Below are 23910 nucleotides of genomic sequence, written 5' to 3' on the forward strand. Positions count from 1 at the left end.
GTCATTTATTTGACTATTTGTGTTTTTTACGCTTGTGTATATCCTGGGTTTAGGTTATATTGTGTTTACTCATATTTCTTTTACCAAAATAAAATAAAATAAAATATGTGTTTATTAGTATAGAGTACATTTAACTCTTATGCTCCAGGTTGGTTTGTTATGTAATATTATTTAGATAACATACTGTATTGTGAATTTAAACACTGTCAACCTGGCATCACTACTTTGGTCATGTGATCATAAGTGTAGATTTTATAAAATGTATTGCATTTCATCACTGCACCAGTTTCCACATCAAGGACCCAGGCATTTGCATTGATTGATTATTATTGATGGTGAAGATGAGTTAAGAGTAACAGCTGTTTACAGTTTAGTTGTCAGCCATGGTCCGGTCCATCCAGGTACGCAGTGCAGTGATGCGGGCGAACCCAGCAGGCTTGCTGTGAACGCCTTTCACGTCCCAGGAGGTCACACCAACCAGGATCCAGGGTTCCATTCCATTCTTACACACCAGGGGGCCTCCAGAGTCACCCTGAAACAAGAAGCAGTTGTTTCATGTCTAAATGTCATCTTGATGTTTTCCTCTCTTTTTAGTTTAACCCATTAAGACCGGGAACGCATCTGGGTCATTAATTTATTTGGCTATTCAAAAATAGCAGATCTACAAGCTTAGTGCCGCTATGATCTTTTAGATCTGCTATTTATGAAACATTGTGAAAATGTGTGCAATCTTTGAATATATTTATATTTATATTTTCAAAGTGAAACATTTTTAACTCAAATCTTTGCTTCTGGGGGATTCTACAAATGTCTTCTAAATGTGTTTCTTTTTTAAACGTATGTCAGTCGTTCTCAAAGTTTTTCCATGTCAAGGACCACCCAAAATGATATGTATTTTGGCTGCGGACCCCCATCTCAAAATATTTTGTTCCAGGGACCCCCCGGCACTAGGTGCCTTGCTATGAGCTTGTAGATCTGCTATTTTTAAATAAAGTATAAAATAATGGTTTAAAGTTGTTACACAGATGTGTTCCTGTTCTCAATGGGTTAACTGTGTGTCACTCACCTTGAAGGTTACAGCTCCAGAGGCTCCAGCACAGATCATCTGACTGGTGATGTTGAATTGGTTGAGGAAGCATCTCTGGCAGTCATCGTTGGTGAGGAGGGGCAGACAAGCCTGCTGGAGTTTGTCAGGTTTCTCATTAGCTGGAAAAATACACAAAGTATCAAACGTTAGGTTTGCGCTATAGTGCCACTGAGAATGACAAATTGTCTTTAAATAGTTAGTGGCTGTCATGTCATTATCTTTTTTGAGAAGAGGGCATTTGATGTTTGTTAGAAAAATTTAAGGTGATTACCAAAATATGTAGTAGCCCTAACATTGTTATTGTTGCGAACGCGAAGCCGCGCCTCCGCCCAAGTGCAGCTTACTATGACAACTGTGAGGCTCTGTGTCTCTGTGTCTCTTTGTCTCTGTGTCTCTGTGTGTCTGTGTGCAGCCGCGCCCCCATGTGACTCGCACTCTCATTGGCAGCACGGATTGACAAACGGCAATTCCGTGCATAGATGACTAGGAACTCCGAAACTCTGTGCATAGGAGAACCATAGCCCCCCCCCCCATAGCTTCAATACGAGGCGGAGGCAGTCACGTCACTTTCTCTCTACGCTCTCCCCATCACGGTGAAATAACACGGATTACAAGTCCGTAAATACATGTAAAAACGTAAAAACATAACAATTTCAAAAAGACAAAAAAAAATAGGGCTGCGTTCGCTTCCAGCGTTTACGTGTCTTACTTGTTATATTACAGCGTCTGGAAGCGTTGCATGTTTGTACAGTTATATTCTGTATGTTTCAAACTGATGATAATGATTGACAATTGTTGATTGATCCCACTGTGAATTTCGTTAGTCTGCTATATTAGTTTGCTCAGTGTTAGCCTACTGACATCCTACTCTATTCTAAATCATTGAAGTGACTGGTGAAATAGTCCAGTCACTGTGGCTGATGAATATAAAGAGTGTGTTTCCTGTCATTCACTCACTGTCATTGCGGGTCCAGCCCCAGCCAGTGGTCACACACTCCGTGCCAGGAGGGAAGTTGTCAGTGTCAGCCAGACACACAGGGGACACATGACTACTCATCTGGGCAGGGCTTTGCAGCTTGATCAGTATGATGTCATAGTCAGAAGTGTTGGTGTTGTATTTGGGGTGCTTGAAGACCTATCAGTGACATTTTAACTGTTAGGAGATGTATTTTTTTTAAAGCAAACACAACAAAAAGAAAATAGTGTGTTGATTGAATGCCTGCCTTTAACCACCTTTTCCAATCTAGAGTAAGGAACATAAAACATTTCCCCCCCAAAAAGAGGGGGAAAAGTAATGGAGAGGACTGTGTACGGCACCCTGATAACACATTTGACAAAATTATGTTGCATCCCTATTAGGCCTACATATATTACAAAACAGAGCACCTACCTCTCCAATGCTCCTGACATGGAAGTTGTTTGTGTTTCTGTCTGTGCGGTCGTGCAGGCCCAGGACTACTTTATGTTCAGATGCACTGAAATGGTTTACAAATAAATAATTTAAAAAGGTGGTTGGGGCTGCTTAACTCAGAGAGGTGAGAAAGAGTAATACCTGATTTATAAATAAAGTAGGCCTATTGTAACAGAGATCTGATTGGGTCACAAAGGCTCAGTTAAGTTTGGATTTAATCAAAACATCCCAGGAGGAGTAAAGCTGTACATGTTTTTCAAACTACTGAACAATCTGGTGTACAATCTATAGGGCGGAGCAAATGGGTCATGTGGCAGATGCGTTGCGCATGTGTAGAGGTATATGTGTAAGCAAGTTTCATGGCTGTAGGTCAAACAAGGCATGATATATGCCTCTTCGTTTGCATAAGGTGTTTTTTTCAGCATTGATTGGCATTGTACCATATTGCAAAGTTACGTATACAATATGGTGACTACACACTACATGCTTGTTCCCCTAAAAACTAACAAGTAATGCTTGCCATGTTATCTATGTGCGTGTGCATCTGTTATGGCCCGGATGAAGTCCCATCTTTCACAGAGTCCTGGCCCCTGACCTAAAATGGTTTTCACAGTCCTGCTGTATAGCCTACTGTATGTATGATATCTTATACTATATTCAGTACAGAGAGACATTATAGTAGCTTGACTACTGTACCTGACATCACAGTGGGCAGCAGTCACAACCCAGTTCTCCTTGATCAGTGATCCACCACAGAAATGAAAACCGGTGCTGTTCTGAATTCACATTTTTATTAGCAACAGTATGATTGATCTAACTTGTGAATGACTAAGCCTATAGGCCAGGAGGCCTGTAAGACGCCATGCTTTTATGTTCCAATCCCCCTCAATAAAAAGTCTATACTTCACCCTGAGTGGAAGTATGTTTCCCATTACAGTTGAACATGTGTCATGGTACAGAAAATATACCATAGGCGTTTCCCACTTCATTATTGAATACATAAAAGTAACACACTAGATAGACAGGTGTGTGGATGATGACACAGAGAGTAATGTTGTATATTACCTGCAGGGACACCTGCCAGGGCCAGGAGTGAGGTTTAGCATCCTCACCGTTGATGATACCTAATCCATCACGGGGACATCCACTGACCACTGGTTTGATGGCAGGAACACCACAGCCTGAAGGACCCCCCCCACACACCACACACACACACACACACACACACACACACACACACACACACACACACACACACACACACACACGTCAAGAATACAGCCCAAATATAGGTCATCTCTTCTTTGCTAGAGATTACTGTGTCATCGACTTTGACCTTGAAATCATTTACATTCATCTTACTGAGGGAATGTTTAGACCCAAAGAGAATGGATTCTGTTTTACCAAATCAGGACATGGCTCAAAATATTTAAATCAGTTATAGAACCCATTGCATTGTATGGCAGTGAGGTATGGGGCCCTTTATTACAAACTGATTGGGCAAAATAGGACAAAAATCCAGTTTATGTATGTATTAGATCCCCATTAGCTTACTGTACTGTTACTGCAGCTACTCTTCCTGGGGTCTCAACCAGCATCATCACAACACAATTTACATCAATACACAACATTCATACAACAAACTCATCACAACATACAGTACAACACAAAGACACTCATAACTCATAACCTGTCTAATACATATGATAGCTCTACAATTTAATCTTCAACATAATTGATAAATCTCTTAACTCAACCTTAAATGTTAAAATAAATATTATAGTGGGATGTATAGCTCATATCTTTTGTTTTTACTCACTTATTTTGTGAACAAATACAATTTTAACTTTTTCTTAAAACTCATAGTATTACTTTCAGTAATACCATGCTTTGCTTTTGGGGGTCCCTGGAACAACATTTTTAGAGATGGGGTCTGTACTGCGGCCAAATACAATTCAGGGGGTCCTTGACATGACAAAGTTTGAGCACCACTGATATAGAAACTGGTTTATCTGAAAACCTTTAGGATTTAGAAGTCATTTGTCGAATCGGTCTCAGATCTTACTGGGTTAAAAGGAGCAGTGGTAACTAAGTACATTTACTCAAGTACTGTACTTAAGTACAATGTGGAGGTACTTTTACTTCCATTTTTCCAATGTTCGGTACTTTTACTTCTACTCCACTACATCTCAGAGGCAAATATTATACTTTTACTTTTACACAATTATTTGAAAACGTTAGTTACTAGTTACTTTGTAGATTTAGATTATTATTACAAAATATACATTAACCACTTCAGCCCTATATACATTTCAGCCGTTTGAAAATAGATATACAAGCTGACTACGCATTGTGATAGACAGACAGACAGACAGACAGACAGACAGACAGACAGACAGACAGACAGACAGACAGACAGACAGACAGACAGTATAGATTAGTGTCATTGTTGAAGTCATTGTTTGTTACCTGAACAGATCAGCTCCAGATTGTCGGCGTCAGTATCAGACCACACTGTTCCACACTCCCTCAGTGAATATTCATCTCCAACACAGTTAGATCTTGTCTTCCATGTAGGTTGAACTGTAGAACCACGTCTCCTGTCTGTATCAACAGCAGAGCCACAGTGCAGCAGTCTACACACTACAGATGATGACTTATGGTTCCAGCCAGCAGGATCCTCTGGTCTCCATTCTTCCTGGTGTTTCATCTCCAGTCTACCAGCACAGTGACTGGTTCCTCCCACCAACCTCACAGGCTCTGTACACAGACAATAAAATTCGCCTTAAGAACTGTAGTGTTCCTATTCTAGTGTTAACTGTCAGCAAAAATAGACGATCTGTAAGCTCACAACTCATCACAATACAAGCTTGTAGATCTGCTATTTTAGAGTGAAAACGGGAGGGGGCCTAGATAGAGCCCTTGGGAATACAGTGAACTACATGTTTTAAGGTTTTAAGTGGTCAAAAAGTAATATTACTTTGACTGTAAACTAATAATCACAGCTAAAGTGTAGTTTGTCTTTTACCTGAGCAGGTGAGTCCAACAGTCTTGTCAGGTGAGCAGGTGTTTCTAGTTGAGTCTGAGGTTCTGCAGTCCAGGAGAACAGACTCAGTGCCTTCACACTGGAACTCTTTGGTCCACATTGGAGCCTTCAGTTCTCCATAGAGCGCCCCCTGGAGGACTGAAGGAGCCCCACAGCCAAGCTCCCTACAGACCACCTCTGCATCCTGCTGGTCAAAGTCACCTTCACACACTGAGACCCACGACTGATTTGACTTCACCTCCACTCTGCCTGAACATGAACTAGGCCCATTCACCAACCTTACAGACTGTGACTCTGGAGAGAGAGCGAGACAGAGAGAAAGAGAGACAGACAGAGACAATTTTTAAGGACTTTTAGACCTTTTTAATACAATAAAAATAAGCACAATTACTACAATCACAAGCTCACAATGCCTCACAGTTGTAGATTGACTATTTTCACAATATTTATCTATTATCTGAGTCAACAGACAGAAAGAGAGAAAGAGAGAGACACACAGAGACACACAGAGACAGACAGACAGACAGACAGACAGACAGACAGACAGACAGACAGACAGACAGACAGACAGACAGACAGAGAAACAGACAGACAGATCCTAATCCACACAGGTATACATGACCTGAGGTCACAACAGGAGAGAGTGGCCCTGTCTCTTAAAGCTGTCACTGAGAAGGAAGGTTACACCTTCCCTAACTCTAAGATAGTGATGTCCACACTGTTACCAAGGAAGGATTTACATCCACAGATACTACAACAAGTGAACGTCAGTATCTCTAGAGACTGTGAACCATGGCCAAATGTTCACGTTGCCCACTACCCCTCTACCACTGTACACCATCTTTATGATCATGTTCATCAGTGGCGGCTGGTGAGATTTTCCCCAGGTAGTGCTACACCAAAAATTAAGCCAACAATATCATGTACTGTATTGATATCGCACTAGTTTATTTTGATAGGCCCTGCCCTAGTAGAAGTCATTCATTTGTGAAAGACAGACATAATTAATGGCACAAGCAAAATTTTAGATCAAGTAGTACACCTTTTTGTACTAGTTATTGTTTGTTACCTGAACAGATCAGCTCCAGACTGTGGGAGGAAGTACCAGACTCCATTATTCCGCACTCCCTCAGTGAAGATTCATCTCCAACACAGTCAGATGTAATCCCCCATGTAGGTTGATGATCTGTAGAACCATCTCTCACTTCAGCAGAAACAGCAGAGCCACAGTGCAGCAGTCTACACACTACAGATGATGACTTATGGTTCCAGTACCAAGAAGGATTCACTGGTCTCCATTCTTCCCGGTGTTTCATCTCCACTCTACCAGCACAGTGACTGGCTCCTCCCACCAACCTGACATCACCAGACTCTGTACACAGACAATAGAATAAACAGTTAAATAAAGTCATATTACTTTGATTAGAAGAAAAACTTCTAGGTTACAATCTATAATATGTATGTGTTTATTGATGTTTGTTTACCTGTTGTGTGGAGAGCCTGGAGAGCTGAAGAGAACAATGATCAAATTAATGAGTTAGAGTGTAACCAGTGGTGGAAGAAGTACTTGAGTAAAAGTATCAATACCACAATTTAGAAATACTCTGTACTAAAAGTATCAATACCACAATGTAGAAATACTCTGTAGTAATAGTATCAATACCACAATGTAGAAATACTCTGTAGTAACAGTATCAATACCACAATGTAGAAATACTCTGTAGTAAAAGTATCAATACCACATTGTAGAAAAATACCCCTTAAAAAACGGCGTCACACTGATAAGCACCAGTATGCGCGTGCAGGCCGGCACCAAATGAAACCCATTCTGTCATGTCTCTCTAGGACGCGCCTCACTAGCCAACACACAAGAGGAGGTTGAATGAACTGAAACCAGCGCACCCCGAAACAATATGTTGGGGATTGATTGCATGAGGGGGGCTGAGAGACAGACAGGCAGACAGACAGACAGACAGACAGACAGACAGACAGACAGACAAGAGTCATTGTTTGTTACCTGAACAGATCAGCTCCAGACTCCAGGGGTCAGTATCAGACTTCATTGTTCCACACTCCCTCAGTGAAGATTCATCTCCAACACAGGTAGACATAATCCACCATGTAGGTTGAGCAGAACCACGTCTCAGTTCAGTAGAAACAGCAGAGCCACAGTGCAGCAGTCTACACACTACAGATGATGATGACTTGTGGTCCCAGTGATAAGACTTGACTGGTCTCCATTCTTCCTGGTGCTTCACCTCCACTCTACCAGCACAGTGACTGGCTCCTCCCACCAGCCTGACATCACCAGACTCTGTGCACAGACAATAGAATAAACAGTTAAATAAAGTCAGTCATGTGATTGTTTGATTAGGACAAAAAAAATCTAGGTTACAATCTATAATATTTATGTGTTTATTGATGTTCGTTTACCTGTTGTTTGGAGAGCCTGGAGAGCTGAAGAGATAAATGATAAATGAATGAGTTTGAGCGTAACCAGTAGCCTGATTATCAGACTTTACAGACTTTATCAGACTCTACACTTGGCTATTTTTTAATAGCCAAAGTGTAAAATAATGCTTTTTCGCTCAAATCAAGAAGTGACACAGATGCGTTCCAAGTCTTAAAGGGTTAATACTTTGGCCATTCAAAAATATCATGATGGAAATGAGCTTCTAGATAAATCCTGCATGTTTACACAAGATCATGTTCAGCTGATTGAATTCACATCCATGTATTGAATGTTCATTAATGTTCATTGTCCCGTCTCAATAAACTAATAAAGTAAAGATCTAGAAGTATAGGGCTGAAGTGTTTAATGTGTGTTTTGCAGTGGTGGCAAGTAACTAAGTACATGTACTCAAGTGCTGTACTTAAGTAATATGTTGAGGTACTTTTACTTTACTGGAGTAAATGTGCAATACTTTTACTTCTACTCCACTACATCTCAGAGGCAAATATTGTACTTTTTACTCCACTACAATTAATTTATAACTTTAGTTATTAGTTACTTTGTTGATTTTCATTATTATTAACCAACGGTGGAATATAGAGCTATTTAACACTGTTACTGAACAAACACTATCGCAATGATTACTAACCCAAAATAGAGCTATTTAACACTGTTATTGAACAAACACTATAGCAATGATTACTATCACAATATAGAGCTATTTAACGCTGTTACTGAACATACACTCAGGTATCAGGAGGAGAATTAGATCTACTCACCATGAAGGAGCAGAGAGGTCACAATCAGCCAAAGAACCATCTTCATCCTGCTGTCTGGTCCCTGAAGATACCTTCATTCACACCTTCAGTCTTCTCTGTGTCTGAAGCTCTACAAATACCTTCACTCACTCTCTGCTGTGTCTGAAGCCGTACCATAACACTGTCCGCCCCCCCCCCCCCCCCACGAAAAACAAGAAAAACACATCACGCGTTCATCAAATCACACTAAAGATAATAGAAAGATAACATAAAGACATAAATAAACATATAAATACTGAAGTCAACTGAAAGTTGACACATAATGCAACATGAAAGCAGCAGATTAGGACACACTTATACATACACTTATACCGCATGTTGGTTTGTTTACTGTTGAGTGAGAATACAATGTTGCACGTTATCGACCCACAGTTTGAGAACCACTGCTCTAAGTCCTGAGCTGATGCAACAATGACATCAATGTCAGGAACCAGAGTTGTGTAAACATAAACTAATCAATAAATGTTTAGCTACGCTTGGTTTTCTCCTACAGGCTTTATGCCCTCATGTGATCTTAATGTTATTCTAATAACTTCTTTTGATGTTTTATGCAACATTTTACACTGTTTTAGCACTTTGACATTTGTTTCAAATACAATATAGATAATGTTACGGTCCTTTAAACTTGGCTCGACCACCAAGGGCTACAACATAATAAACAGGATAAAGTCAGTTCTCACACTGGCTTGGAGGTTTATCCTACTATAATTCTAGTAACCTCACGGTGGTGGTGTCTTCGTTGGGGGGACTCGCCAGGTTTCGCGAGAGAAACAAGCAGTAAACAAGGCCAAACCAAACGAACCCTACAAGCAACGAGGTCTATGAAAAGAAGGCCAAACGAAGCGCCTTCGCGCATATACCTTGCCTATTGGAAAACAGCCGATCTACAAGCTCACAACGCGTCCCCACACCCACCTGCACTTTCACAACCAACGCCAAAACACAACACCACCAATATTGCCACTAAGCCGACATGGCAACTTCAGCCTGCTTCCATCCACACCATAGACCCCGCCCCCATTCTCTGACTGCATTCTGTGGAAACACAGCAGAGCAGACTTTTCTCGCACACACCATGCACATACGCACATGAGCACTTTTAGATCCAGTACTATTTTAAAAGTCTGCGTATGGGGGACTCGCGTATCCGCGCGCCTGGTGTGGTGTGTGTGTGTGTGTGTGCGTGCGCGCGACGGGACGACGGGAACATGTACCGTGGTGTGTGTGTGTGTGTGTTCGCGACGGGAGCATGTACCGTGGACTTTACTATATAACTTGGGGTCCAAGACATAGAAATGCCATTAAATGGGGGTCCATAGCCCTAATGCATGTCAAACTGGGGGTCCTTGAAATTAAAAGGCTTGAGATTCACTGCTAGAGCCGTACAAAAAACGCTCTTATGGGGGTTCCTGGCATATCTTTTCAAATGGGGGTCCGCGGGCTAACAAGTGTCAATTTGGGGGTCCTTGACATAAAACCGTTTGAGAACCACTCCACTACACAGTACAAACTCACTTCCGATCCCTGATACTGTCTGTTCTCAGCGCATAAGCCAAACTGCACACGTTGGGTGCTCATATTCCCCTACGGGTATGGTCTAGTTATATAAACACAAAGAACACATGTTTTAATTGTTGCACACCACAAAACATTGAATATAGTTGCAGACATAAATAGTGAAACATAACCGAGACCTATCTAAAATCTTAACCGGACAAAGTAAATTGATGGGCTGGTCAAACTCAGAAGTTGGGAGTCTGGTGAGACTACAGCACATAGTGCTGTAGTCTCACCAGACTCCCCATAAACTACTAAAACAACAGAAACATACTAAACTAACCAGTAAAGGAAAAACGCCAAACAATACTTACGACCAAGCCCATCACAACTGAAATAAAGCAACACAAATAAGCTAAGGGTTCAAATGACGGAAGTTCGGTGTGGGAGACACTGAGAGCTGGCAACAGCTCCTCTTTGTAGCCTCAGGCCCTAATCATTCATGAGGGACAGCTGAGATAGGGCGGGGCAGCCAGAGCAATGAGTGACTAATCTGAGTTCCCAGAGGTTTTCGCCAGCTCTCGCATACAAACGGGAGGGGCAAGGAACTTCTGGGCCAAAACCCCTGTATTTGTGGGCGGGATGTAGCTTACGCTCAGAATCTGAGCGGACACGCCTCTTACCGGTCTGAGAGCTGTGCAACTCATCTAAACAGTCCGACGAGAGGCAAACAGCAGTACAAAACAATGGCGGCCGCAATTTCTCAAGGAGAAATTGCTTCCCGTCGCTCCTATTTACATGCAACACCCACTGCATGTGGATCCCGGCCCCTTTTCTTCATTGGCTATTGATTTGAATCAGAACGCAGTGGCCGCGCCCCTGCTGTCCAGGTTCTGAGCCAATGTCTCCCATACTTCCGGAGAGCTTCCGGGGGGGGCAGCTGGAAATTTCCGTGTGCGTCACAGAAGGGGGCGTTCAGTAGGCCAATCTAGGTTTAAATATCTATGTGTCTAGCCATGGACCAGAGCAGCAGAGGCAGCAAGGCAGGGTAGACACTAAACAAGGACAAAGAAACATTAGTGAACAAATAATAGTAGTGTTGCTGTAGACTGAGGTGTGCATATGAGCAAGCACAAACAAATAGCATTATTTGTGTACATATATATATATATATATATATATCCTACTATAATTCTAGTAACCTCTGTCTGTAGTGGTGAGTGAGTGAAGCTACCCGGTTCTCCTCAGTGGCTGGACCAATTGCTCTGATTTTGCACACAGCCATTGACCATTACCATCTGAACTTAACTGTGAAGCCCGTTTTTCAATTTCCTCAAATCTCAGCTTCTTATTAGCGTTTATGTGTCAAACAATGTCGCCTCCCGGGTTGCCAGATCATGTGCGCATATCCCCCCACGGATGCGTCGACCGGGTATGGTCTAGCATATATATAATTTGTATTATTAAAGGGAAAACTGCTTAGAAGAACCTGCATTCACTCAAAGATACTAACATTTGTAGTAGGGTTAGTAGTAACATTTGAAATGTGCACCATTTAAGAATTAATACAATGACCAGAATGCTTTGGTGCACTGGGACCCTCCTTGTGGTTCCCTCTAAGAGAGCCCCATCTGAGGACCTGAGGACACAGGGAGGGTTGCAGGAGCTCAACAACATATTGGGGTGAAAAACATGTTCATGTCAAGGACCCCCAAATTAATGTGTATTTGTCCACAGACCCCCATCTGAAAATATTTTCAATATTTTCTGACAATAGCAGATCTACAAGCTCACAATGTGCCGCTATGCGACACCTCGTGAGCTTGTAGATCTGCTATTTTCCAAATAGCCAATGTAGACTACATAGGGTCAAAGTGGCTACATTGAGTTTGATGCTATGTTAACTGATTTTCCTGTGGATCCCCTGGAAACCCCTCAATGACCCCCGAGGGTCCCCGGACCCCACTTTGAGAACCTCTGCCCTCTGGAGGGTACAGATCCCTCTGGGGACTCTGGTCAGGTATGTATAATGCTTTAAGTCAGGGGTCTTCAACAGAGGGTCCGGGACCCTTAGGGGGTCCTCAGAGGTACTACAGGGGGACCACCAAAACTTTGTGTGATAGGATTTTTTATTTTCTTTACCAAAAAACGTTTTGTTTTAACCACCTGAACCCTCGCATCCCTATTCTGGGGAGAACATTAGCCGAAAACAGCAGATCTACAAGTCCACAACGCCTCGCAGCGTGTGGCGTTGTGGGCTTGTAGATCTGCTATTTTCTTTTAACGTCAGCCCCAGACAAGAGGACACTTGTACTTAATTAATGTGATCAGTAATGAGCTGTTACAATGTGACAAACATAAAGACATTAGAGCATCATTCTTCCCTAAAATTAAAGACAAATACTAAGAATGTGATTCCACCATGAATAAGAGAATATGTTCTAGGAGAACATGCACAATATGTGAGGAGTTGTCATCAACTGAGGGACAGCCATGGACATCTGGCTAAACTAAGTCACTAAGTGCTGCATATCACTGTTATCATTGTCTCATTGTTTATATTGCTTGTTATTCATTATTGTTAAGATGTTATTTACCTGTTGTCTCTGTATACGTAATGTTGTCACTTGTTTTATGTTATGTAAAACATAAAACATTGTATCATAATCATGTAAAACATATGTTTTCATGCCAACAAAGCATTTTGGTTTGAACATTGAGCTGGATGTTTGTTTTTCATGTCTATCCTGCACCAGTGTTTACTCAGCACTCTGGACTCTGCTCTGAGCTACTGGCTCCTCTGTCTGAGATCAATATAATGTATTCATGTTTAACTAAGATCGATATATATTAATCTGTCCCTCTGGTGACCACTGTATATCCTCATCAACTGCATAATGTTTGAATATTGTATGAGAGACAGTTTGTGAGAAAGATTGTCTAGAGTGTAGGAATTCCTGCAGTCTGGTGTGGTTCAAATGGGCACAGCGTGGGTACCAACACAAAAGTCTCATTCATATGTCATTGTGTTAATATGTGTGCAAATCTCCTCATACAAAATTACAGCCAACTAACAGCTGCAGCCGCATTTGCCAAACATTTGGAGGCGCTCTGTTCTAATCACATCCACGTTTGTAGCGTTTCTTTCCCAGAAGATTCATTGTGGTCACATCCTGTTCTGAGCTGCAGGCTCTTTTTTAACATTTTATTTTGTTATGTTCGTTCAAAGCTCAGTAGCACGTTCAAAACTCAGTAGCACTGAGTGCATTTCAAATACATCCATTAAGTATTTTGGGGGATTAGAAGAGGGCTTATTTTTGCTAGATTTCCATTCAGACAGGAATTACTTGTGTACATTTCATTCAGACAGGGAAGTGATTTGAAGAATACCAAAAACTAAAAGTGTAAATTTCCCCTTACAACAATTAGCACACAAAGCCCTTGGAAACGAATTGGTTTGTGTTATGTTATGGACAATATGACCTGTTTGCATGATGTTACTGTACATAACAGTTCAGTACTTTGAATGAACAGAGTAAAACATAGAGAGAGACACACAGGTAGAGAGAGAGAGAATACAGAGAAACCATTTTATAATTACTTATAAGGTAAAATATCTTGATGCATCATTATTGCTAGGCACTCATTTCTTTGCAAGGAATTTTCGTAATACAAACGGGTTAATATATAATTTTTAAAATGCATTATGACAACCGTTATATTTTATAGCGTGATTATAAGTCGCCATAAGTGGTTACTTATAATGTGATTATAAGTTGTTATAAGTGGTTATTGGTTACTTTAAATAAAGTGAAAACACTAAATAATTAAATCTATGCAAGAGCAACATACAAAACATTTCTGCCTACACCTCCAGGAAAGTCATTAATATGCAGTGTTATTATGCAGATCACAATAGATTATATGTATTTTTTATAAATAATGCATTATAGACATGGGCTTTATAGAAGGTGATACCAAAGAGTATTTGTGTTTTTAAGAGGGGTAAAGGGAGAGAAAGAGGGCCCTTTCCTTCTCTCTTTTCCTGCCTCTCCCGGCCCCATACATATTAAAATCAACTTTTATTCATAGTTAATCTAAACAAAATTGACCAAATATTTCATTGTGGTTTAATTGTATAGATGTGTTTTCTAATGGCACTTAACAGCAGGTCAACACCAATACACCATTCACCCAACAATTCCCCCACGAGCAAGCAGCGTTAATATCAACGTAATATCTCTAGTCACATTGTGGTATGCATTACTATCAACTTAATATCTCTACTAATATTGTATTATGCATTATTATCAACTTCATATCTCTAGTAACATTGTATTATGCATTATTATCAACTTAATATCTATAGTAACATTGTATTATGCAATACTATCAACGTAACATATAGTGACATTGTATTATGCTTCACTATCAACTTAATATCTCTAGTAACATTGTATTATGCAATACTATCAACTTAATATCTCTAGACAAGAGGGTCTACTTGTACATGTGACATACTAGTGTCATATCATCCAGGGATATATATTAATCTGTCCCTCTGGTGACTACTGTATATCCTCATCAACTGCATAATGTTTGAATATTGTATGAGAGACAGTTTGTGAGAAAGATTGTGTAGAGTTTAGGAATTCCTGCAGTCTGGTGTGGTTCAATGGGCACACAGCGTGGGTACCAACACAAGAGTCTCATTCATATGTCATTGTGTTAATATAGACAGGGCCGAAAATGGAAAAATTCCCCCTGGAAAACAATGTGGTAGGCATTTTTGAGTAAAAGTACTAAGTGAGTTGTTTCTATATGATTTTTAGGCGCTGAATCCATTTCTGCCGGATGCCAAGCTGTAAAAGTATCGGTTTAGGCATAAATATCGAGAAATTTGCATAATGAGCAACTTAATTGCCAAAAACTGGGAAAAGGCTATAATTTAGCTTTTAATTAACGTATAAAGGTAATCTAAGAGTTTAAGTCCATGTTTATGATGTCCAGAAATCCATCTATTACCATGGTGCAATCATGCTACCTTTCCTTATTAGCATAAATTATGCAAGAATTTGGTACGGCATTACAATTTGTTTTTCTCTTTTAGTCCTAAAAGTTTAGCTCTCAAATCTAAGTCTATGTCTTAATGTCCACTTACTTAATGGCCTTACTAGACTCTAATAGGCTCTATTAGGCTGTACTGGGCTCTTGTCAGCCCTGTAGCCCCTTTGCACTTGAGATTAACCACTGTGTCCACGGGCAATAGTTTTACATGGGTTTGTGTCCACCGGCAATAGTTGTACATGAAAATGTTTAGGCTATAGTATAGTACTGCCCCCTACAACTTAACAGAACCCAGCACAGCCCACCAGAGCCCATTATAGCCCACCAGAGCCCAGCAGTCCGGCACATTCCAGCACACAAAGTCCAGCCCACTGGGAGAATAGCCTAGGGTATGGGTGTAGTTAAATGACTGTAATAGGCTATACAGGACTGGGTCCAGCTGGAATAGGCTAGACTAGAATGTTCTAGGTCTTACTAGACTCTAATAGGCTATATTAGGCTGTACTAGGCTCTTGTCAGCCCTTTAGCCCCTTTGCACTAGAGATTAACCACTGTGTCCACGGGCAATAGTTTTACATGGGTTTGTGTCCACCGGCAATAGTTTTACATGAAAATGTTTAGGCTATAGTATAGTAATGCCCCGTACAACCTAACAGAGCCCAGCACAGCCCACCAGAGCCCATTATAGCCCACCAGAGCTAAGCAGTCCGGCACATTCCAGCACACAAAGTCCAGCCCACTGGGAGAATAGCTTAGGGTATGGGCTTAGTTAAATGACTGTAATAGGCTATACAGTGCTGGGTCCAGCTGGAATAGGCTAGACTAGAATGTTTTAGGCCTTACTAGACTCTAATAGCCTAGAAATGTTCATGTAAAACTATTGCCGGTGGACACAAACCCATGTAAAACTATTGCCCGTGGACACAGTGGTTAATCTCAAGTGCAAAGGGGCTAAAGGGCTGACAAGAGCCTAGTACAGCCTAATAGAGCCTATTAGAGTCTATTAAGACCTAGAACATTCTAGTCTAGTCTATTCCAGCTGGACCCAGCCCTGTATAGCCTATTACAGTCATTTAACTACCCCCTAGGCTATTCTCCCAGTGGGCTGGACTTTGTGTGCTGGAATGTGCCGGACTGCTGGGCTCTGGTGGGCTATAATGGGCTCTGGTTGGCTGTGCTGGGCTCTGTTAGGTTGTACGGGGCAGTACTATACTATAGCCTAGAAATGTTCATGTAAAACTATTGCCGGTGGACACAAACCCTTGTAAAACTATTGCCTGTGGACACAGTGGTTAATCTCAAGTGCAAAGGGGCTACAGGGCTGACAAGAGCCTAGTACAGCCTAATAGAGCCTATTAGAGTCTAGTAAGACCTAGAACATTCTAGTCTAGCCTATTCCAGCTGGATCCAGCCCTGTATAGCCTATTACAGTCATTTAACTACCCCCATACCCTAGGCTATTCTCCCAGTGGGCTGGACTTTGTGTGCTGGAATGTGCCGGAATGCTGGGCTCTGGTGGGCTATAATGGGCTATAATGGGCTCTGGTGGGCAGTGCTGGGCTCTGTTAGGTTGTACGGGGCAGTACTATACTATAGCCTAGAAATGTTCATGTAAAACTATTGCCGGTGGACACAAACCCATGTAAAACTATTGCCTGTGGACACAGTGGTTAATCTCAAGTGCAAAGGGGCTAAAGGGCTGACAAGAGCCTAGTACAGCCTAATAGAGCCTATTAGAGTGTAGTAAGACCTAGAACATTCTAGTCTAGCCTATTCCAGCTGGACCCAGCCCTGTATAGCCTATTACAGTCATTTAACTACCCCCATACCCTCGGCTATTCTCCCAGTGGGATGGACTTTGTGTGCTGGAATGTGCCAGATTGCTGGGCTCTGGTGGGCTATAATGGGCTGTGCTGGGCTCTGTTAGGTTGCCATGCCCTCTTTTAGCCAGTGGATGTGTAAAGTGCATCCGTTCTTTCTTAGGCGATGACCATCCCTGCTACAAAGTTTTGTGGCGTTATGTGAAGCCATTTGGGAGTTGGGTGTCTTTTTGCGATTGACCACGCCCATTGCCCCGCCCCCTTATGGCCGAGGGGCATGGGAAGTTAATTTGGTTCATCATCAGCCCACCCTTCCATCAAGTTTCATAAACATTGGCGCAGTAGTTTTTCCGTAATCCTGCTTACAAACAGACGCTCAGACAAACAAGTGGTGGTGAAACCATATCTCCTTTGGCGGAGGAATAAAAAAACTGGGACCCTTATTTCACTGGCATCCGGTGGATTCTTATTGGGGACACATTGAACTTTGAAAAAATGCTGGATGCAAACTTTTACTCAAAAATGCCTGCATGGTTACAGAATTTTCCATTTTTTGGCCCCGTCTAATATGTGTGCAAATCTCCTCATACAAAATTACAGCCAACTAACAGCTGCAGCCGCATTTGCCAAACATTTGGAGGCACTTTGTTCTAATCACATCCACGTTTGTAGTGTTTCTTTCCCAGAAGATTAATTGTGGTCACATCCTGTTCTGAGCTGCAGGCTCTTTTTTAACATTTTATTTTATTTTGTTATGTTCGTTCAAAGCTCAGTAGCACGTTCAAAGCTCAGTAGCACGTTCAAATCTCAGTAGCACTGAGTGCATTTCAAATACATCCATTGAGTATTTTGGGGGATTAGAAGAGGGCTTATTTTTGCTAGATTTCCATTCAGACAGGAATTACTCGTGTACATTTCATTCAGACAGGGAAGTGATTTGAAGAATACCAAAAACTAAAAGTGTAAACTTACCAACAATTAGCAAAAAGCCCTTGGAAACAAATTGGTTTGTGTTATGTTATGGTATGGCACAATAGGTATGAGGGGCCGTTCAGGCCAAAAATAATGAAATACTTTCACACACGCTAACGAGACAGTCTTATACTTACTACTGAAATGCTTTTACATTCAATTTTGAGACACTTTCACACACGCTGACGAGACACTCTTACATATACTACTGAAATGCTATACGTTCAATATTGAAACACTTGCACACTCACTACTGAAACACTCTCACATACATACATACTTTGTAAATCGATGCACGTTCATATATGAAACTTTATACATACTCATCTGAACACTTACGCATACATATGAGAAACACATACACATACATATATACTTCTGTGTCATATACACATGCATACGAAATGCTTGCACGCATACAAGTTAAACATTTATATCTGAAACACTCACACATACACATATGAAAAGGCTGCATGTATATTACTGAACACTTGTACATTTACAACTGAATTTCTTGTATATTATTACAAACTAAATGAAAACTTTAGATGTATGTGCAAGCCTTTCACATGTATTCATACAAGTCATTTCAGTAATATGTATAAATAAATTCAATAATATATATACACATAATTTCAGTGATATGTATAAGTGAGTTCAGTATAATGTATAAAAGAGTTTTACATGTATTCATACAAGTGATCTAAGTAGTATGTATAAATGATTTCAATAGTGTATATATATACCATTTTTAAAGCATGTACAGATCATTTCACATGCATTCATACAAGTAATATCAGTGATGTATATAAGTAATTTTGATAGTATATATAAATCATTACAATAGCATGTATAGATCATTTAACTATTATGTATACAATAATTTCACATGTATGCATACAAGAAATCTCAGTAGCATATGGAAGTGGTTTCATTAACACCGGAAGGCACAGGCAGGTGCGCACGCACACCAGGAAGAAATTTCCAGAGAGAAGGAGAAGATAAGAAGGAGAAGACAAAGGCAGCATGCAGAGATGCTCATGCGAACGTCCCCTTTTAACTCTATAGGAGACGTGCATTAAACTTTAAAGGAAACATGCAGTGCAACTATAATAGATATCCAGTTGCCTAATTCACCACTACTTTTGCGTTTGAAACTTAGAATTTCTCTTAATATTAAACTTTCACAACAACAGCCTAAGTAGGCCACAAACTTAGAATTTCTCTAAATATTATAAACTTTTATATTATAAAATATTATAAAAAAGAGACATTGTATCATGAGTGAAACAGCTATTGATACAGTCAATATAAGTAAATCATATGATAGCCTTAGGAGTCACTTTTTATATTTTTGGGACATGTTGTTATTTTGCACAACACCTTTGTACAAGTGTTTAATCAATTTATTTGATAATAAAAAATCTATTACAATTTTTCCTTTAGAAATAAAATAAATAATAAATAAAAAATAATCCCTCAAAAACCTGCTTTTTGAAGGTTCTCAAACGTTCAACTGAACCTTTTTTTTAATTTTATTTTATTCCATTTTCCTCACTAATGAAACCTGGCCTGATACCATGACATGAATTCCCCTCCGTCCTAATTCCCCCCCCGCTCCCCGCCCCCCGCTACTGATACCGGGGGTAAAAAACTCCGACCGAATTCTTTAGGTAACGCGTTTGCGTGTGACACCGTCCGCGCAGCCGAAAAAAAAGCAGATCTACAAGCGTCACGCTTGTAGATCTGCTTTTTTTCGGCTGCTAGGGTTCAAGTGGTTGATGTAAAAAAAAAATCATATCACACAATGATTTGGCGGACCCCCTGTAGCAGGGGTGCACTGTAGGTGTTAAGCGACGTGCGCGTCACGTCATTAAAATAGAGAGCAACCACTTCTCAAATGAGCATAGCATCACTGCCCTGTAGTAACTCTGAGGACCCCCTGTTGAAGCCCCCTGCTCTACTCTATTTCATCTAAATTAATGAATAAGTTATAGAACTGCCCCTATAGCCATTTCCTTTAAATCAGTGGTTCTCAACCAGTGGTCCTTGAGGGGGTCCCCAGCAAAAGGTTTTAATACATTTCACCCCTTTATTTATCCATATTGTAGGCTATATGTTGGCTATTCAAAAATAGCAGATATACAATAAATAAAAATAAAAGATGAATGTTAGTGGCACCAAAAAGATTCCCCCCGTTGACAAAACCGTCCCGGGGGGCACCGAACGGGTCAGCACTGACCCTAAAATTCCCAAATAGCTGATGTAGGCTATATGGGTTGAAGTGGTTAAACTGCTGGGGACCCCCAGAACACTTCCAAGGACCCCCCTGGTAGTGATGCGCGGCAGTGCGGGACGGGCGGGTGTCTGTCTGTCTGTCTGTCTGTCTGTCTGTCTGTCTGTCTGTCTCTGGTGGGGCATGAAATGAAGAAAAAAAAAACTGGAAAAAAACCCTGTAACGGAGTATTTCTACATTGCAGTATTGATAGCCTACTTAAAGTAAAAATGTGAGTACTTTTTTTCTCCACTGACTGTATCCATGTCCAGTCCAACCACAAGGTTAGTGCCAGGGACCACTATATGTATGGTGTTTTTCACAATTTGTCAAATGTTTTTGAAAATCTACAAGCTCACAATGCATTGCATTGTGAGCTTGTAGATTGGATATTTTCATATAGGCTATGTTTGTCATTTATCCCGCCTATATGGTTTAAGTGGTTATACTGCTGGGGACCCCCAGAACACTCCCAAGGACCCTGGTAGTGATGCGAGGGGGTCTCTCTCTCTCTCTCTCTCTCGCTCGCTCGCTCTCTCTCTCTCTCTCTCTCTCTCTCTCTCTCTCTCTCTCTCTCTCTCTCTCTCTCTCTCTCTCTCTCTCTCTCTCTCTCTCTCTCTCTCTCTCTCTCTCTCTCGGGCCGTTGATTTATATATTGTTTTGTTGTGCTCCGTGTGAAAGTGTCTCAAAATTGAATGTAAAAGCATTTCAGTAGTAAGTATAAGACTGTCTCGTTAGCGTGTGTGAAAGTGTTTCATTATTGTTGGCCTGAACGGCCCCTCATAAATAGGACCTGTTTGCATGATGTTACTGTACATTACAGTTCAGTACTTTGAATGAACAGAGTAAAACATAGAGAGAGACACACAGGTAGAGAGATAGAGAGAATACAGAGAAACCCCTCAACCCAGCTGTACTGACGGCCTGCTCCACTCTGCCAATCGAACTTTCTATGAAGCCCATGTCTTCCATGTAAGGAATTTTCGTAATACAAACGGGTTAATATATCATTTTTAAAATGCATTATGACAACCGTTATATTTTATAGCGTGATTATAAGTCGCCATAAGTGGTTACTTATAACGTGATTATAAGTTGTTATAAGTGGTTATTGGTTACTTTAAATAAAGTGAAAACACTAAATAATTAAATCTATGCAAGAGCAACATACAAAACATTTTTGCCTACACCTCCAGGAAAGTCATTAATATGCAGTGTTATTATGCAGATTACAATAGATTATATGTAAGTTTATAAATAATGCATTATAGACATGAGCTTTATAGAAGGTGATACCAAAGAGTAATTGTGTTTTTAAGAGGGGTAAAAGGAGAGAAAGAGGGCCCTTTCCTTCTCTCTTTCCCTGCCTCTCCAGGCCCCATACAGATGTGCCACTTCAAAACTTCACACGTTACTGTTCTTTCCCTGAAAGTGCCCTGAAATTGCATGTTTTTCCTCCCTTTTCTGCCCTTAAAATGCACTGTTTTGCCCCTGAAAAGAAGTTGTCACTACACCCCCCCATTTTTCCCTTCAACAGACATCCATATACATGAGAACAAAAGAATGTGTGTTGAAGGTGGTGTCAGACTCATTATGAGGCGAAAGGTGATTTGACCAGTTGCTCAAATTAATTAGCATCATAAAAGCAGTGATCATCAAAATAATTCACCATTTTAAATACCCTTCTTTGTCCCTCTTATTGCCCTGGGAATCCCCTGAAAATGTACTGTCTTGGCGATGGCAGGACATGTGAAGTTTTGAAATGGCACATCTGTACATATTAAAATCAACTTTTATTCATAGTTAATCTAAACAAAATTGACCAAATATTTCATTGTGCTTTAATTGTATAGATTTTTTTTCTAATGGCACTTAATAGCAGGTCAACACCAATACACCATTCACCCAACAATTCCCCCACGAGCAAGCAGCGTTAAGTAGTATGCATTACTATCAACTTAATATCTCTACTAATATTGTATTATGCATTATTATCAACGTAACATATAGTGACATTGTATTATGCTTTACTATCAACTTAATATCTCTAGTAACATTGTATTATGCTTTACTATCAACTTAATATCTCTAGTAACATTGTATTATGCAATACTATCAACTTAGTATCTCTAGTAACATTGTATTATGCATTATTATCAACTTAATATCTCTAGTAACATTGTATTATGCATTATTATCAACTTAATATCTCTATTAGCAGTGCCAGCATATTCAGTTACTTGATAATTACATGCAGGTACTTCTAGACATATTTCACAAATGTAGCAGAGGGTGTACTTGTACATGTGACATACTAGTGTCATATCCAGGGGGTGTACTTGTACACGTGACATACTAGTGTCATATCTAGAGGGTCTACTTGTACATGTGACATACTAGTGTCATATCAAGAGGGTCTACTTGTACATGTGACGTACTAGTGTCATATCATCCAGGGGGTATACTTGTACATCAAGCCGCCTCATGCTAGAGAAACAGGAGATAGGGTCCTGCCATATGGGCCTCATGGCTCAGAAAAGCTTACTTAATTACTTACTTACCACATATTCCATGCTAATGCAATGTGTAAACACACAATAAAAAAAAGATAATGCGATATCAGTACTGCAGTACCTAACATGCACTTACTGTATCACTCAATGGAGGTATGGTTCTCATCATTAGTGAAATCATAATCAAAATGAGCATTAGACCTGGAGGTATGGGGCTCATCATAATCGTAATCATAAACATGATCATGATCATGAGCATGATCACTCTTCACTCTAATCCAGTCCATAAATCTGTAGACATTGGCGTAGACACCAGGCCTGTTGCTCACATCACATCGAGGCCCCCAGCTCACCAAACCAGCAACGTAGTGAATTCCATCCTGTTCACACATCAGAGGACCGCCTGAATCACCCTGTAAAGACAAACAACCAGTTTAAAGGGGTAGTTCACCCAAAACATTACTCACCCCATGGAGACTTGAATTCATGTTTGTTTTTGTCGCATTCCTAAACCAATAATTTGATGAACAGCCTGCCATTTGTATGCATCCTGTTGCATATACAACACAATGCACTGCTTTTCAGTTCATCATTCAAGTTTGAGCCAATAAAGAATAAAGACAGTTAAAGGACAACTTTGTTTTTTTACAACCAAGGTTCATGTTTTAGCTTGTAATTAAAGTAAATAAAAGAAGAGTGTTAAAAAAATAAAATGTACTGCTTTCTATAGTTTTAGCAATTTTCCCGATCTTTTTTTTACAGTGGGCGGGGGCATTCTGTCCGGTGGCTAAATATGTATTATTTTACACAATAACCCGGCGATTTCATTATTATTATTTACAGTAGCTGTTCTAGCCCCCAATAACTCACATCTGGCCATCAAAGACCACAGGACCTTTTTTATTGTGTAAAAAAGGCATATTTAGCCACCAGACAGAATGCCCCCGCCCAC

The 23910-nt window shown here is 40.5% G+C and overlaps 2 protein-coding genes across 2 annotated transcripts in view; both read right to left on the minus strand.

Annotated features, from left to right (window-relative positions):
- Nucleotides 1–370: 370 nt before the first annotated feature.
- On the minus strand, nt 371–7655 carry LOC311046008 (chymotrypsin B-like; the record flags this gene model as incomplete). The annotated part of the gene is made up of 10 exons (XM_084058079.1): nt 371–532; nt 1067–1206; nt 2045–2222; nt 2478–2562; nt 3195–3274; nt 3564–3679; nt 4968–5102; nt 6614–6748; nt 7029–7052; nt 7562–7655. The coding sequence occupies 10 exons, from the start codon at nt 7653–7655 to the stop codon at nt 371–373; spliced, it is 1149 nt and encodes a 382-aa protein (XP_083914205.1).
- Nucleotides 7656–7798: 143 nt separating this feature from the next.
- Nucleotides 7799–23910, minus strand: part of LOC311046009 (elastase-1-like) — a gene marked incomplete at both ends in the record, with an annotated part of 110496 nt that continues 94384 nt past the window's right edge. Inside the window, 3 exons of the mRNA XM_084058080.1 lie at nt 7799–7858; nt 7978–8001; nt 23312–23371. Coding sequence (XP_083914206.1) covers nt 7799–7858; nt 7978–8001; nt 23312–23371 — 144 coding nt within the window. The remainder of the gene's footprint in view (nt 7859–7977; nt 8002–23311; nt 23372–23910) is intronic.

The sequence above is a fragment of the Gymnoscopelus microlampas genome (genome assembly GCF_963454915.1).
Source record: "Gymnoscopelus microlampas genome assembly, chromosome: 5".
Lineage (NCBI taxonomy): Eukaryota > Metazoa > Chordata > Actinopteri > Myctophiformes > Myctophidae > Gymnoscopelus > Gymnoscopelus microlampas.